The following is a 17,130-nucleotide window of genomic DNA, read 5'->3' as shown; positions in this document are numbered from 1 at the left end:
TGAACGTGAGATACCTTAACTGGTCAATACTTCATCCCGTATAACATATCCGGTCTAACTACCACTTTGTAGAACTTGCCCTTCAGTTTTGGAGGCACCTTTCTGTCATATAACACACCAGAAGCGAGCCTCCATTTCATCCACCCTGCCCCAATACGATGTGTGACATCCTTGTCAATCTCCCCGCTACCTTGCATAATAGACCCAAGGTACTTGAAACTATTTTTCTTTTGGATGGCCTGGTCACCAAGCCTAACTTCTGTGCCAACATCCTGAGGTGTCTCACTAAACTTGCACTCTAAGTACTCTATCTTGGTCCTACTCAGCTTAAACCCTTTAGACTCCAAGGTCTATCTCCAATCCTCTAGCTTAGCGTTAACTCCGCTATGAGTCTCATCGATCAAGACTATATCATCCGCAAAAAGCATACACCATGACACCTCACCCTGAATTTGTCGCGTCAATCCATCCATCACCAAGACAAATAAAAATGGATTAAGAGCTGATCCTTGATGCAACCCCATCACAACTGGGAAATGCTCTGAGTCACCTCCGACTGTCCTTACCCTAGTTTTGGAACCCCCATACATGTCCTTGATCACCCTAATATATTCCACAGGACACCTTTAGCCTCCAAACATCTCCATAGTATCTCTCGTGGCACTTTATCGTAGGCTTTTTCTAGGTCGATGAATACCATATGCAAGTCCTTCTTCCTCTCCCTGTACTGCTCCACCAGTCTTCTCATTAGATGGATGACTTCTGTAGTTGAGCGTCCCGACATAAATTCGAATTGGTTCTCTGAAATAGACACGCCTCTCCTTAACCTCATCTCCACCACTCTTTCCCACACTTTCATAGTATGGCTTAGAAGCTTGATACCTCTATAGTTGTTGCAACTCTGGATATCCCCCTTATTTTTATATAGAGGGATCATTACGCTCGACCGCCATTCTTTGGGCATCGCTGCCGTCTTAAAGATGATATTAAATAACCTAGTCAGTCATTCTAAATCTACTGAGCTCGCGCTCTTCCAAAATTCCATAAGAACCTCGTCAGGTCCGGTCGCTCTTCCCCAGCGCATCCTACGAACAACACCCTTAACCTCCTCGACCATAATACTCCTGAAATGCCCAAAATTGTGAGGCCTCCCTGCATGTTCCAAATCTCCCAACACCATCTCTTGGTCCCCTTCCTCATTCAAGAGTTTATGGAAGTAGGACTGTCATCTCTGTTTAATGAGGGTCTCATCTACTAATAATTTCTTGATTGAATTATTATTAATTATTAATTTAAATTCTTAATAGAAACTCATAAATTGAAGAATTTGAATAAAGGAGTTTTCAGAATTTCATTTTTTTATCATAATATAGTTTTTTTTGAAAACAATTATAGAAAAGAGAGTAATGTTATATATATATATATTATTATTATTGTTTTAAAAAAAAAGGTGAACTAGAAAAAAGGTGCATACTGACATAGCAACAAGTAACTAGTAGGAGAAAAAGATGTTCACAAGCCTGAGTCTGAAGCAAAAATGCTAGAAATCAGTAGCTATCAGGAGACAGACACATTCACAAGCCAAAGCCTGAAGCAAAAACACTAGAAAAAAATGCAATCCCTAAGAATCAATCTTGGGCAAAATGGGGGAACCTAAAGTATTTCACCCCTAAACTACCCATTAGTCTTGTGTTGAGGGGGTGATATATTTAATATATATATATATATGTATAATTAGAATTTGAACCGACATAAACAATATAATTTTTTGGCTGAGGAGGTTCGTAGATCCGCCCTTGGTCTTGAGGATAATTACCGATAAGCTAACAAGGATAAATAATTTCAATTGAATCAACAAATTAATAGTATCAAGATAAGATCGATTAAAATATATAGATAAATATATACATGAATTCAAACAAATTTGTTATAGTGTCACTGCTATACACATATTGTTAGATAAAGATAGTAAAGTTATAAATTTTATCAAAGGTCTTGAATGGAAATACAAAACCTTGAGAATTGTTATGCTAGGCTAGATTTTATGCACAAACTTCACTTAGTTTGTTAAAGCAGTGAGAAGTCATGATATGAGAGAAGAATAAAAGGATCATATATATTGATCAAGCCATGACTTTTCAAGTTCAAAAAATAAAAAGTTTGTTTATATGAACTCTAGATAAAGGTTGGAGTTGTGTTATTGTCAATATCCAACTTTAGTGGATGATAAATATAATATGTAGTAGAGCCCAATTAGTTTAAGATTAGTAATTAAATATTGATATAACTTAAAATTAATTATATTATTAACTCTGAAATTAATATAGAGTCTAATTTTATCACGATTTAACATACCGAGCCGTGCGGTCACCTAGTCTAACACCTAGATAGGAAAACCCTTACAGAAATAACAAGAGAAAGTTTAACAATTGCCAAATACCAACCTAAAAGTCAGGAATACACCGTAATTGAAAATTTAAAACTCTAAGTTTTATTACTAAAAACATACTAACACCCCCATTAATATTAGTCTGAACAGGTATAAGAGTTTCTAAAGATACAAAATATAAATAAAGTGATGACACAACTCCCACCATAAGGAAGGAAGAGTAGAAGCTGTTGGAGAGTCATCTTCTTCTTCACCTAAGAAACATCACTGACTCTACAATGAGACTATGTTGAGTGGCATAGCAAGAGTAGTATCAGTACAAACAATACGTACTGGTAGGCATCATTGATCAATCCGATACCCACCGTATAATATAAATAAATCAATGAGAAAAAAATATACTCTTAAGAAATACACCGCCAAACCTTTATACGCAGCTCTTACTATTATCGATAACCTCATTAAATTCGTTCAAACCTAACTCTCATCCATTCTAGTTGGTCCGCTTCCAACTCTAATACAAATCAAGGCCTAACTATTCTATCACATAAAGGAGCTTCCAAACTACGGGTCACTACTAACTCTGTGTAACAAGCCCATTACCGTTAGCTGGCACACCAGCACTTAAACATAGAATGATTAACATCTCACTTGGAAGAAGTAAACATTTAAGTGAATTAAGACTTATCTCATAACCATATTATCCCGCTGTGGCAGGACCTATCCCACTCTGGCGGCCTCGCCATAGCAGGATTCCTCCCACCAGAGCGGCCTGGATGGAGACAGTAACTCTGACTTCTTTCCCAATCCACTTTTTCACATATAACAACATAAAACCATTAATATCTAACTCTAAGTCACTAATCTTATTAAAATACATATCAACTGCTCTCCATTTATTTATCATAGCCTCACACCTACGATACAAATGTATCTAGCAACCATAACATAATATGAACATACATATATATAGAAGCACATTACCAATTTACCATTTTAATAGGAATATATAGTTTCACCATGTAAATATCAATTACAACAGTTAACATGGTAACACTTAGACCTTTGATCCTTTCATATCAATTATTACACAGAATGGGCTTGCTCAATTATCATCAAGTTAGTTTCTCTATCATCACACATATAGTCAAAATCAATCTACAGATTATAGCCACATAATGGTTCTCTCATGGAACCCATACCCATACTATTAGTATATCGGTTTGACACACGACCTAATATTTAGTATGTGTCAGAACATGACACCTGATCCAATATATGTGTCGAAACACGACATCTAATCCAATATATATGTTAGAATATGATAATTGATATAATATATGTGTTAAAATGTGTAACAACCTGCTTCCATCATTAGGGATAGGCCAATGAGAAAAGATTTTCAGGCTAAAAAATCCGGATAGTAACTTTGGAAAATTTGAGCCTAGGCCAGACTTGGATGAATTCTGAGTCAGATGAAGTCTAGGGTGATCACGTGAATGATGGGAGGTAAAATTTATAATTTGATTTGATAGGCTGATAACCAAGGCGATACGGAGCATTTACGGCTTTGCAGAATCGCATTTGGGCAAGTAGAACTCCTGAAATTGAAGTTTTGCATGAGGGTATATTTTAATACATCTTTAAAAAGGGGGATTGGAGCACAAACTCTAAGCTCACTGTTCCCGCATATCCCTCCAGAGTGGGACAATCACGACTTAAATCGTGAAAAAGACTAGAAATGGTCTTTTCTGCTAGAATCAGTTTTTAAAATCCCAAGAGTCGATATAGGGCAATTTTCATTGATTTTACATGGATTTTCACACTTAAGGTAAGGTTTTTGGTTCACTAGATTCATACTTTGATTCTTGGAAACTAGAAGTATGGGTGAGAATCATTGGGGGAGGGTTTGAACTGAAAATCTATAGTGGAAAAAAGCTCTAGGGTAAGATTAGGATCATGAGTTAGGCCTAGGGAATGAAATTTTATTATATATCTTGATACTTAAGCTATTGTATTGATCCTTGATATGTATTTAATGTCCAGATCAAGAACGAGAAGAACGAACCCAAAAAGGAAAGGCTATTACATTGTAAGGTTCTAAAAGCTTAAGTTTAAGGTAGGTGATGGTTTAGTTTCCTGTATGTATTTCATATACTTGTTAAATTGCTTCTTGATATGCATGTGTGTATATGAATAGGGAAATATGCTAGATTATGTGTAAAATGATCATTTGTTGGCTAGTTATTGTGATGAACCTGTTCTTGGTGGTACGAATATTATAAACATTGAATGTTTTTGTGATTGTGATATCTTAGGATCGAGTGTCATGTTCCGACAAATAATTTAGATCGAGTGTCACATTCCGACATATATTTGGATCGGGTGTCATGTTCTGACATATACTTGAATCGAGTGTCACGTTCTGACACAAAGTTGATTATTTATACGTTCTTTGAGAGGATCCTTGTGTGAAATTGTAGTATGTGAAAGACATTGAGTTGTGATATTGAGATGTGGTTGACTTATTCTGTATATGTATATGCCTATTGTGTTAAAATTTACTTATCTATAATCCATTTATTGGCTAACTGCGTGATCTTACTAGTACACCATTATTTTATGTATTAATACTACTCTTGCTCTACCTTTTGTTGAGTATAGAGCATATTCATCTAGTAGCAGAGAGACCTCAGTTGGAAGATTAACCGATTGATCAAAGTCCAAGGGTGAGCTATTCTGTCATGCTGCCGTGGACGTTTCTGTTAATCTTAATCCTTCTTTTGGGACTCAAATGTTCAGATAATATTTCTATTTAATTATTAGTTTCTATTTGGAGTTGTACTCCTATTCTAGACTTGTTAGTTTGAGTTTTGGTATGATGATTTTCAATTCCTAGAGGTGTTTAATTCCACACATATAAGAAGTTTTTTTTTTGAGTTTATGGGAGCTCAACACTTATCTTTGATTTAAACCTGTTTTTGCACCCTTAAGCTTGTGTACACATTGTGATTATTGTTGTTGGGATGTTAGAATGACTCTTCCACCGGAGAGTTAGAATGGGGGCCAATTACGACGGATTGTAGTCATGCCAAAGTTGATATCAAAGACTAAGTTTGTTGATATTATCGTACCAAAACAAATCTAGTAGAGTCTTGCGGAATGGTATGGAGATGTCTGTACTTTTCTTTGAGAGGCTACAGGATTTTTGGAAAAGTTTCATGGTCTTCCTTCTTTCGTGCTGTAACTTGATTCCAATTGATATCTGGTGATCCAAATTGATAGCTAATCACTTTTACTCTTGTGTCCGTAGATGGTTAACACACGTTAAAATAATGTCAGGACAGTAGATCCAGTCAAGTCCAAAGAAGAGCCAGCCGTTCGAGGGCATGGCAGAGGGAGAGACAAGAGAGGTAGGTAAGGAAGAGGCAGAGGAAGGGTAGCACCTGCTAGAGTAGAGGTCTCTGTTGAGGAAAAACTGATAGGTGAGGCCCCTCTTTCTCCCCAGAATAAGTTTGAGGGGGATGTGGAAGCTGGAGAGGAACAAAAGTGGGCAAAACAAGAAGAGGATACCCAAACTGAGTCTAGTGGTATTTCCCCTCTGAATCCAATCTTGGCCCAGCAGATCATGGCATTCTTGAGTGGGCTAGTTGGCACTGGCGCCATCCCCACTATGCCCGCAACACCAGCTCTATTATCCATCCATTTGCTGCTGCAGTTCAGCCAACAAATGAAGTGGTAGGCAAAAATACATTCTTTAGGACACTAATGGGTCCTATGATGATTGGCACTAAGCATGACATGCTCACCAAATTCCTCAAGCTCAAACCTCCAGTTTTCTAGGGCACTGAAAATGAGGATGCCTATGAGTTTATTCTATATTACTATAAAAGGCTACACAAGCTGGGCATAGTGTATTAGCATGGAGTGGAGTTTGTGACTTTCTAGCTGTAGAGAGAGGCCAAGCAGTGGTGGAGGGCCTATGTCGAGTGTTGTTCGCTTGTGTTGCCTCCACTCACTTGGGCTCAGTTATATGCTCTAATTTTAGAGAAGTATGTGCCCCGCACTTTGAGGGAAAGGAAGAAGGATGAGTTTATGGCCCTTGAGCAGGGAGAGTTATCAGTGGCTGCTTATGAGTTCAAATTTCATGTACTGCCCAGGTACGCTACTCAGCTGGTACTTTCGGTTCATATGACTTCGTTCGGCAGGAGCTTTAATGAGGTTACAGATTTTGTAAAGAAGGTTGAAAGTGTGAGGAAGGATGGGCAAGCCAAAATTTTGGCTAAAAGGCCCAAGAATGCATATGACTTCCAGAGTTCCTATTCCAGAGGGTCAGACAGGCCGGTGATTGCTGCCCGGCCAATTCAGTTAACACTTCCCACGTTCATTAGCAGTTTTGCATGTACTCCACAACAGCATCAGTCCTATGAGGGTCAGGGAGCATAATTCCTAAGAAGCTACCCATCTTTTAATCATGGCTATTTTAGTTGTGGAGAGCCGGGCCATATACGGAGGGAGTACCCTCACCTCCGCAGGATAGTTTCAGTACCCTAATAGGCTCGAGCAATGGTCCCAATAGCTTGAGGGAACGATGGCAGAGGACGTCCACAAAGTGGGCGAGGAGGAAATCTGAGAGACTATAGGGGCCAAGACAGTAGTAGAGCAGGTCAAAGAGTAGTCCATCCAGGTAGAGAGATGGCACATCAGGATGATCGGGGCTCAGTTTTGATTATTTTCGGTCAAAAACTGAGGCAAAGGCATCTGACACAGTTTTCATATGTACTATTTTTGTCTGTGATCGAATGGCTACTATTTTATTTGATCCGGGTTCCATTTATTCCTATGTGTCTATAAGTTATGCCTTGAGTTTCGATACATTGTGTGGTATACTGGATGCCCCTGTTCATGTTTCTATTCCTGTTGGAGAGTCAGTCATAATCATCCATGTGTGTCGTTCTTGTTCTCTTGTATTTATGGGGTATAAGACTTGTGTTGATTTAGTGATTCTATACATGACAAATTTTGATGTGATCTTAGGTATGAATTGGTTGTCCCCTTACTTTACTGTACTTAATTGCAATGCAAAGACTGTGGCTTTAGAGATCCCGGGGAGAAAAAGGTTAGAGTGGAAAGGGGTGTACAAGCATAAGCCATCTTGGACTAATTGTACTATCCATCCACATTCAACTTGGGCATCCCTTATCTTGTACTAACATTACTAGAAAATAAAAAAATAGCCACAGACCACATTCCATAGCTAAACAATAAATATTTCATGCTAAACTTATTTAGCTATGAATTAGTAATAGATTATAAGAAAATTCAATTAGTTGAGAGTTGTTTAGCAATGAAGTAGTTGGTATTAACGATAAATTTTGTAGCTAATTTCATATTAATATTTTTGTCTGACCTTTTTCTATGCTTCTATTGAGCCGAGGGTCTTTCGGATACAGCCGTTCTACATTGGTAGGAGTCAGGTCTGCGTACACTTTACCCTCCCCAGACCCCACGATGTGGGATTTCACTGGGTTGTTGTTGTTGTTGTTGTAATAATGTAAACCTAATAACTCTTTTAATATTTATTGAATTGTGTGATCATATATTTATATAAAAAATTAAATTACATTTTGGACATGAAATTTTATGCTGATTTCGTCTCACGAAATCAACGTTTGGATATGTAATTTCACGCTGATTGCATATCATGATTTCATATAATGAGATTAAATTTCAAATTCTCCAAAAAGTCTGATTTGGATATTGGAAATCATAATTTGAAAATTTTCAAATACAAAAGTGATCCACAAGTTTATATTTTGTAAAAATAATAATAATTCACATTTATATCTACTACCCATTTATTTCATATATAAATAAAATTTATAATTTATATCATTACTTTTTAAACCATTTATATCTCGATTATTCTCGCCAATTTAAGATTTATTATTATTTCAAAATCAATTCCTACTTTACCATTTATATTCACCAAATTAATTAATTTTGATCAAATTTATTTACCAATCAAATTTATTACAACTTCATTATAATGATCGAGGATTGAGATATATTAAGGACTTCTCGGTCATATGATTGAGAAATGCAAGTTCAATGTAAAGAGATTTTCCATACTATGTGAGAGGATTATATTAAAGAGTAGCACACTACAATTTATGTTCAATTTTTTTTATTGAATTAAAATTTGATCAATAAATGTTATATTATTTAGAATAGATTTATGATAGTGTATTATGCAATTTTATAAAACTCTGTTTATTTGGTAAGATTATAAAGAATTGAGACAATTTAAATAGTTTTACAACTTATGAAATTTTTATGCTTATGAGAAAATATACAACATAAAAAGTTCAAATTGTATTTCTAAATAAAACTTCAATTTTGGCTGTGTGGCAGGAAATTGTTTTTCATGGAAAATATTTTTTTGGAAAACAAGTTGGTTTCTAACTTATTTCTTATGTTTGTTGGTAAGTGAAAATATTTTCTATTGTTTGATTAGTGAACGAAAAATATTTTTTATTGGATAGTGAGCAGAAAATATTTTTTAGAAAAATAATTTTTGACATGAAAATCAACTCCATTAATCTATTCGGGACTTGACTCCGACACCCGAATCAGAATCCGACCGTGATGACTGATTCGTGATCCAAATCCAATGATCGATCTGGAATTCAACCCCAATCTCCCACTTGGAAGATGACCACGACTCCTGATTCGAGAATAGATGTTTGAATTGTAATTCTACCTTCCATCCTATCTTTCAAATTAGAATTTGATTTTTTTTTAAAAATCAATTTTTTTCATTTTTTGTTTAATGTTTGTGTGGGAGGGTGGGTTATAGGGTGGGTTATAGGGTGATCGGAGTAGGGGAGGAGTAAGAAAAATAAAATTTCCAAAATTTTTCAAAAACAATTTTTCAAAGTATTTTTTAGGTGGGGGGGGGGGGGGGAGGAGCTGGTAGAGGGGTCAAGATAGAAATGAGGTAAAAATGAAAATTTTAAAATTTAAAATATATTTCAAAAATAAAATTTTATTTTTTTGGGGCGGAGGGGGCTTTTATTGGTGTCAGGGTAGGGGGTGGAGTAAAAAATGAATTTTTCAAAAATAATTTTTTAAATATTTTTATTTTCTGTGTTGGGGAGGGGGAGGGGGGCGATCGTGATGGTAAGGGTGGTCAGGGGTAGGGGAACTAAATTTTTTTAAATTTAAAGTATTTTTCGAAAACAAATTCTTAAGTTTTAATTTTTTTTGAAGGGAGGGCTTGGGGCTGATTTAGGGGTAAGGGGTAAAAAAGTATTTTGAATTTTTTAAAATAGAAATTTTATTTTTTTTTGGATGGATCGGCTCGGGATGCGGGTGGGATAAGAAAAAATTTTGTAATTTGAGGTTGGAGAAAACTTTTGGAAAATGTTTTCCTTAATTTTTTGAGGGAGGATAAGTTGATTTGGAAAACATTTTTCAAAACATTTAAGCCAGCCAAACATGAAAAAATAGAAAAAATATTTTCCTTCATACCAAACACACCCTTCATCTCATGATTTCATTTCACGATTTCATATCACCACTTCAAATCATGATTTTATATCGCATAGTCAATCATGCCTTTAGGGAGACGACATGAAAATATTTGATATTTGAAACCACGACTTATTGTCTGATGTAGCATGTTTGAATTATGTGTCAACTATGATAACAATTACAACCACGCGATCGATAACAAAGTACTATAATTATAAAATAAAAGCCATGCAGCCAGTTATCTTAGGTGTTTTCACATCAAGCCTCTCGCGTAAGATAGAAGATCAAACAGAGTTTCGATTTCTCTCTTAGTTGTGTCGGATTTAAGTGAAGTGTGAATGTGAAATAAGAATTGGGAAATATAGGGGAGCCAAATGAAGGGAAAATGAAAAGTCATTTCTCCCTCATTGATAGAAGAAAGAAAATGATTTGTCCTTATATAAGGAAACACTTCCTTTAATTCATAAAGGGTTAAGTAGAGGGTGCCCCCTCACGCCGTCGTCGTTGCTCTCTCGGCTTTGGCTTTGGACAATGATTGATTGATTGATAATTATTTCTACAAAATTTATTTAAGAATCTCATTAATTGATTTTCTTTTTCTTAGTATTAATTCAGAATTATTGATTATTATTAATTAATTAATTCACGAAATTAACTAAATAACCGAATTAATTAAAACGAGATTTATTTAAATTTCGCAAAAATATTTCGAAAAGGACCTGTTTCTTCTAAAATGACATTTCTTTTTCAAAAGATACTATGCCTATTCTGAACATATGAGACTGTTCTAAACATGCATATTCGAACCTTTGTTGGCTATAAATAGAGAGACCTCCTCTCAGTTTTGAACGTCGAAATTTCTCCTCTTCTGCATATATTTTGTTACAAACAAAGTTGTGTCTTTGTGTGATTACATTGCTATTTTTTGAGTTCGCTGAAATTATCGAAGTTTGAGGTATCACTAGTTCTTTAATGTTCTATCTGTTTTATCCTGAGATAAAATAATCAATAACCTCGAGTACAGTGAGGGATTAAATTTCTTAATGACACACCATAAATTCTGTGGACTAGAATACTGTTTTACTTTTTATCTTTATTGTTTCTGATTTACTAACTTTAAATACATGAGTTAACAAGCTTAAGGAATTAATTTTTTTCTGTATTTAAGGGTTCTAGAAATTAAACCTTTTGGATTGTCTACTCTGTCTGATTAATACTGATTTGAAGAATATAAAACCTTCATCTATATTCAAAGTTCATTCGGTTAATGATTGGAAGAATATAAAAAAACTTCATCGTTAAACTAGAAACAAGTTGTATATTTCTGCTTCATATTATATTCTGTTTGGGGCTTGGAGGTTAAAATCAAAAGACTTTCTACTCCATTGATTAACTTGATTTGAAAAAATAGAATCTTCAGCAAGTTAATTAAGTTTTTGTTTTTCTCAGTTCGAAGAATATAAAAACGTCATCGAGTTGAGCAAAAATTTCTATTTAATCATTCTGTTGTTTAGTATTCCGACACATATTTGGATCAGGTGTCACGTTCCGACACAAAACCTTGAATCGGATGTCATGTTCCAACACAAAGTGGAATATTTGTAGGTCCCATGAGCGGACCCTTTTGTGAAGTTATAACATGTTGAGTTATTGAAGTGTGATCTTGATGAATATTGTTGGAGATAAGATTGGGTAACTTTTATGTATATGTGTGCTTGTTATGTTGAGCTTACTTGTCTGATATATGTTCACTCTGAAAAATTCAAAGAGAAACCTACTTATCCTAATGCAATTGATCCTTCTTACGAATCACACAGTTTTTCGTCCTTATTTTTTAAACAATAGTCATTCCTCATTCATGTGGGTGATTGTTGGGTTTAAGTGAAGTGTGAATGGGAAATAAGAATTGAGAAATGTGGGGGAGCCAAATGAAGGGAAAATGAAAAGTCATTTCTCTCTCATTGGTAAAAGAAAGGAAATGTTTTGTCCTTATATAAGGAAACACTTCCTTTAACTCATAAAAGGTTAAGTAGAGGGTGCCCCTCGTGCCATCGTCGTCATCACTCGCTCGGCTAGGCTTCAACTATGGCTAAGGCTACGACTTTAGCTTTGGCTTTGGCAAATGATGTGATTGATTAATAATTTTTTACACAAAAGTTATTTATTAATCTCATTAATTCATTTTCTTTTTCTGAATATTAATTCAGTATTAATTCAAAATTATTGATTATTTTGCGAAATAATTTGAATTAATTAAATTCGCGAAATTAACAAAAATGGAATTTATTTAAATTTCACGAAAATGTTTCAAAAAGGACCTTTTCCTTCCGAAAAGATATTTCTTTCCCAAAAGACACTATGCCTATTCTGAACATATGAGACTGTTCCGAATAGGCATATTCAAACCCTTTGTTGGCTATAAATAGAGAGGCCTCCTCTCAGTTTTGAACATCGAAATTTCTCCTCTTCTGCATATATTTTGTTACAAAAATAATTGTGTCTTTGTGTGATTATTTTACTGTTTTCTGAGTTTGCTGAAATTATCTAAGTTTGAGGTATCACTAGTTCTTTAATGTTTTATCCGTTTTATCTTGAGAGGAAATATTCTATAACCTCAGGTACAGTGAGGAAATTAAATTCTTTAAAAACATATAGTAAATTTGTGAATTCAAATACTATTTTACTTTTCATCTTTATTGTTTATGATTTACTAACTTTAAATACAAAGAGTCTAGGAGTTAATAAGTTGCTAAAAACAATTTGGAAGACAAAACATAGCTATTTGAATGTTAAGAGAAAATAATTAGGAAGAATTTCGAGGTTTGAGCAACTCAAACATGGATTAGAATATAATGACATGTACCAATCAATATTCAAAGGTTAAGATTTGGTTCGACCAACGAAACAAATGTTAAGAGACGTCACCACTTAATAATTTAAGCTCAATTCTCTCTCTATATATATTAGTATCATCTTGGTACCAGATATCAGATTGGCTATAGAATTCAAATTGTGATCCAACGGATAAAATAAGGAAATTAATTCAAAAAAATAATAATAAGGAAAACAGAGAGGCTCGATAAAAATGTAACTACAATTAAATTCAAAACTAAAATCAAATGTACAACATTGAGTCCTAGAGATTAAGTTATCTAATCACTCACTAGATACATAAATTCAACAACAATAACATATCCACTGACCACTTGATTTCACAAGTAGGGTGTGGAAAGCACTACATGAATACATGCATGAAAAAACACAAAGACGGAAAATTTAAGAGTGTTACAACTAATGGATCGAGTGGCCGTCACCAAAATAGCTAGCTACATTGGCTTATATCAATCGTGTTTAGAGTGACCAATGCCTGGACTATGACCTGGGGTAGAAGGATGATAAGAATCTACTGATCCTTCCATCAATCTAAATCCACGTCTACCAGCCATCATCTTATTGATTTTCTCTTCAATCTTGCCTCCTAAGGTTACTTTTATATGATTAACAAGATTCATATTTTGTGTTGACGCGGCCAAATTTCTTCCTTGGCTGAAAAGGAATAGGTTTGAGAAGATTAATAACATGAAGAGTGAACCACATGCAGAAAAGTTGGCCATATGGAGTAAATGACTATAGAGAGGAAGCAAAAGCTAGCTGTTACAAGTATTAATTAGAGCTATAGCTAGCAATTCGTATTGTGTGTTTGCCAAGGGTTTTAGGTGGGTATTTATTGAGTTAAAAAGCTGAACAAAGCATGTGAGCTGAAGTGAAGTACTCCCTAACATCGAGGAAAGATTCCTCAAAATATTCCCCCCACCCCTCCTCCCCATTTAAATTTATTTATGTTGCACCAGTTGATTTGATTGTTAAGAAATACAACAAGACTTTAAATTTTATTGTTTAAAACAAATCTTAAATGTTTGTGTTACTATGAGTTATTTCATAAAAAAAGAAATTTTAAAAATAAGTTTTTTCCTAATTATAAAAATGCGATATTTGTTTTTTGACAAATTAAAATAATTATTATATCACATAAATTGAGGCATATGAATTCGTGCTAGAAAACAAGTTGGTAGTGATGGACAGAAAGGTTTTCATGTTAGAACCTCGCAACAATGTCGTCATTTTTATAATTTATTGGAGTTCTCGAACTGCATACATGCATGCAAGTGCGATTGCCATAATTCGCCTCATTGTCAAAATAAATTTCTAGCCGTAGACACCTAATATTTAGCCTCCCAATTTTTTACTTCCTCTGTTTTATTTTAGGAAAAATTACACCATACATATTTTTAAGAGTCAATATTTTAAATTTTAAATATAGTTTTAAGTATGTTCAAGTTATAACATTTTATTCTCAGATCTTAACACATCTCTATTTATTTAAAATTAATTTAATTAAATACTTTATAATTTTTTTATCTCTCTCCACATAATTAGTGAGAGTGATAATCACAAAAATGACATATTCATTGAACAATCCAATCACTACAATTAAAAGATACTAACTGTTTCTCTTTCTACTTTACCATCTTTCTTTAACTTCATTCAAAATATTTTCTTCTACACCATTTCAATACCTTTATTTTCAACACGATTTCAACGGTTTATCAGGATGCATAAAAATAAAAAATCTTGTCAAACAGTAAGAAAGAGTCCAAGATTTGTAGAAGATGAAAAATGACGTAGAGATTGAGCCACCAACCTTCAACATTATTACCCAAACCCCCGTCAAAAAAAATACCACCCCAGCGAAGAAGAATTCAACTCCTTTGAAGAGGAATCAGAATACATCCACGAAGAAGAAAATCCAAGATAAGAACAAAAAAATCAAGCAGAAAGGGAAGAAAAGAAAGGGGAAGATGTTAGATTCTCATTAATCTGATTTTTCAGATTCAAATTCAAATTCAGATTTCGTAAGTGAGAATAAATTAAAAAAAAGGCAAAGAGTGTGGAAAAGGGCGAGCCTTCAAAATCATCGGAAAAAAAGACCTAATAGTTCAACATTGAAGGATTAAAAAATCCTCAAATAAAAAGAGGTCAAACATGTGGTAAATGTATTTATTAAACAATTATTTTTGAACATATTTTTTAATTTTTTTTATGCATACCCCTGTTATGAAAGTTGTATGAAATTACTACGAAATTGGTATACTTTATGTCTTTGCATTTTTTTTAAAAAATGGGATGATTTTGATTTACCTTTTGTATATTTTTAGATTGTTTATTTGTTATTATAGACTATATTTTTGATTATGTGTTTTACAGTTGCCCTAAATTTGTATAAATTTGACATTTTGATGAAGGTGTATTTATGTATTTTAAATTTGTATTAAATTAAGATGTAATTGGGATAACATGTTTCATATACAAACTCTTACAAAGTATGTAGTATTTTTTGTATGAAATTTGTATATAAAAGACATGCAATTGATATGATTATAGATTATATATCATAGACCTATTTTTTGCTTGTTTTATAATTATTCAAAATTTGGTTAAATTGTATAAGTTTTTTTTTTTTTTTTTTGCATTTGACATGAAATTGGTATGAATTTTTATAGTGTGATATAGTTGGCATGGAATGTGCACTATGTGAACATCAAATGAAATGAAAGTGACATGAATTTTGGCATATATTTTGGCATGAATGTGTACTCTGTCAATCTAAATGGCAGAAAAGGGATTTGACATAAAAATGACATATAATTTGTATAGACTTGGCATGAAAGTGGCACATAATTTGTATAGACTTGGCATAATGATATGCAATGAGTGTATAATGTATATATAAGTGACATGTAATTAGTATGAAAGTAATGTGATGTAGCTATAGTGTTTATTTATTTGGCATAGAGTTTGGTATTAACTTTCAATTCTGTTGGAATTAACTTCCAATGAAATTGGTATGAATTTGTCTTTTATTACTGCCTCTAAACTTGTATAATTTTGATATTTTTTTGTAGTTTTCATAAAGTTGGTATCCGATGTTTATTATGTGTATTTTATTGGACTATAAATGGTATGAAATTGACATAATATGTTAAGATATAAATTTTTAGGAAAGAGAGATACACACACATTGGAACAGAAAAGTATGTTGATTTTCAAATGGAGAAAATTGTATATTACGTGCAACACGTGTCGTCGGGAGGTATACAACAAGAAGACATGTTCAAATTATCCGGCTGAAAATTTGTCATAATTATTTTAATTTAATTTAGTTGTTTAATTATGACAAACACATATTTTAATTTTTTTGGTCTTTTAACTCAATGAATTCTGATTTCAGAATATTTATTATGTATAATACTTAATCCTTTGTGTATGCATTATTTTTTTTAAATTCAGACTCAAAAACTAAAACCAATTGATGTTGGTAATAATTTGGTATCCACATGATATTTAATTGATATCCACTTAAAAAATTAATTCCACCAATATATGTAATTGGTTTCTAACTGGTATCCTATTGATATCCAACTCGAAACATTAAGTCTAACCATGTATGCAATTGATATCTAATTAGTATTCAACTGAAAATACAACATATAATTAAGATTTCAAGTGAGTAAGTCAAGCTAAAACAAGTTAATGTTGTATCCAATTGATATACATCTGGAAAGCTTAAGTGTAACAATGTATATAATTTGTATCTAAATAGAATTTCAAAATATTTATTCTTACTACTTTGTGTATGTAGTTTTTTCAAAACTAAAATTTCAATCTAGATACCAATTTTAATTAAGATTTCATAGTATTATCTCCTTATTGAATCAAGATTGAATGAACGTTACCATATGTCATACTAAAAAAAATAAAAAAATAATGTTAATTTACAAAGTTTATATAAAAAATTAATTAATTTAAAATCATGAATGAAATCATAAAATTTGTTTTGAAGACAAATACAACAACAAGAACAATAACAATCCAGTAAAATCCCACAACGTGGGGTCTAGAGAGGGTAAAGTGTACGCAGATCTTACTCCTACCAAGGTAATACGACTGTTTCTGGGAGACCATCGGCTCAAAAGAAGAAAAAAGAGGTCAGATAAGGCTAAAAAGTTCAAAGTGATATGAAAAAGCAAATAACAAATAACGCTAATAACGAAAGAGACACAATAAAATAGAGTAATCAAAGTACAGAAAATAATAGAGAGATAATAACAAAAATTAGAGTACAAGAAACTATTGTTCGCTAATGC

At 33.3% G+C, this 17,130-nt stretch overlaps 1 protein-coding gene across 1 annotated transcript; it reads left to right on the top strand.

The window, feature by feature from the left end:
* Positions 1 to 5,778: 5,778 nt before the first annotated feature.
* On the top strand, positions 5,779 to 6,835 carry LOC129872558 (uncharacterized). Its single transcript, XM_055947516.1, has 3 exons — positions 5,779 to 5,802; positions 5,898 to 6,038; positions 6,344 to 6,835. Exons 1-3 carry the CDS (start codon positions 5,779 to 5,781, stop codon positions 6,833 to 6,835), a joined length of 657 nt encoding a protein of 218 aa, XP_055803491.1.
* Positions 6,836 to 17,130: the final 10,295 nt, after the last annotated feature.

Source organism: Solanum dulcamara, chromosome 11 (assembly GCF_947179165.1).
Source record: "Solanum dulcamara chromosome 11, daSolDulc1.2, whole genome shotgun sequence".
In the NCBI taxonomy this organism is placed as follows: Eukaryota; Viridiplantae; Streptophyta; class Magnoliopsida; order Solanales; family Solanaceae; genus Solanum; species Solanum dulcamara.
This window is presented reverse-complemented; position numbering and strand designations above follow the sequence as displayed.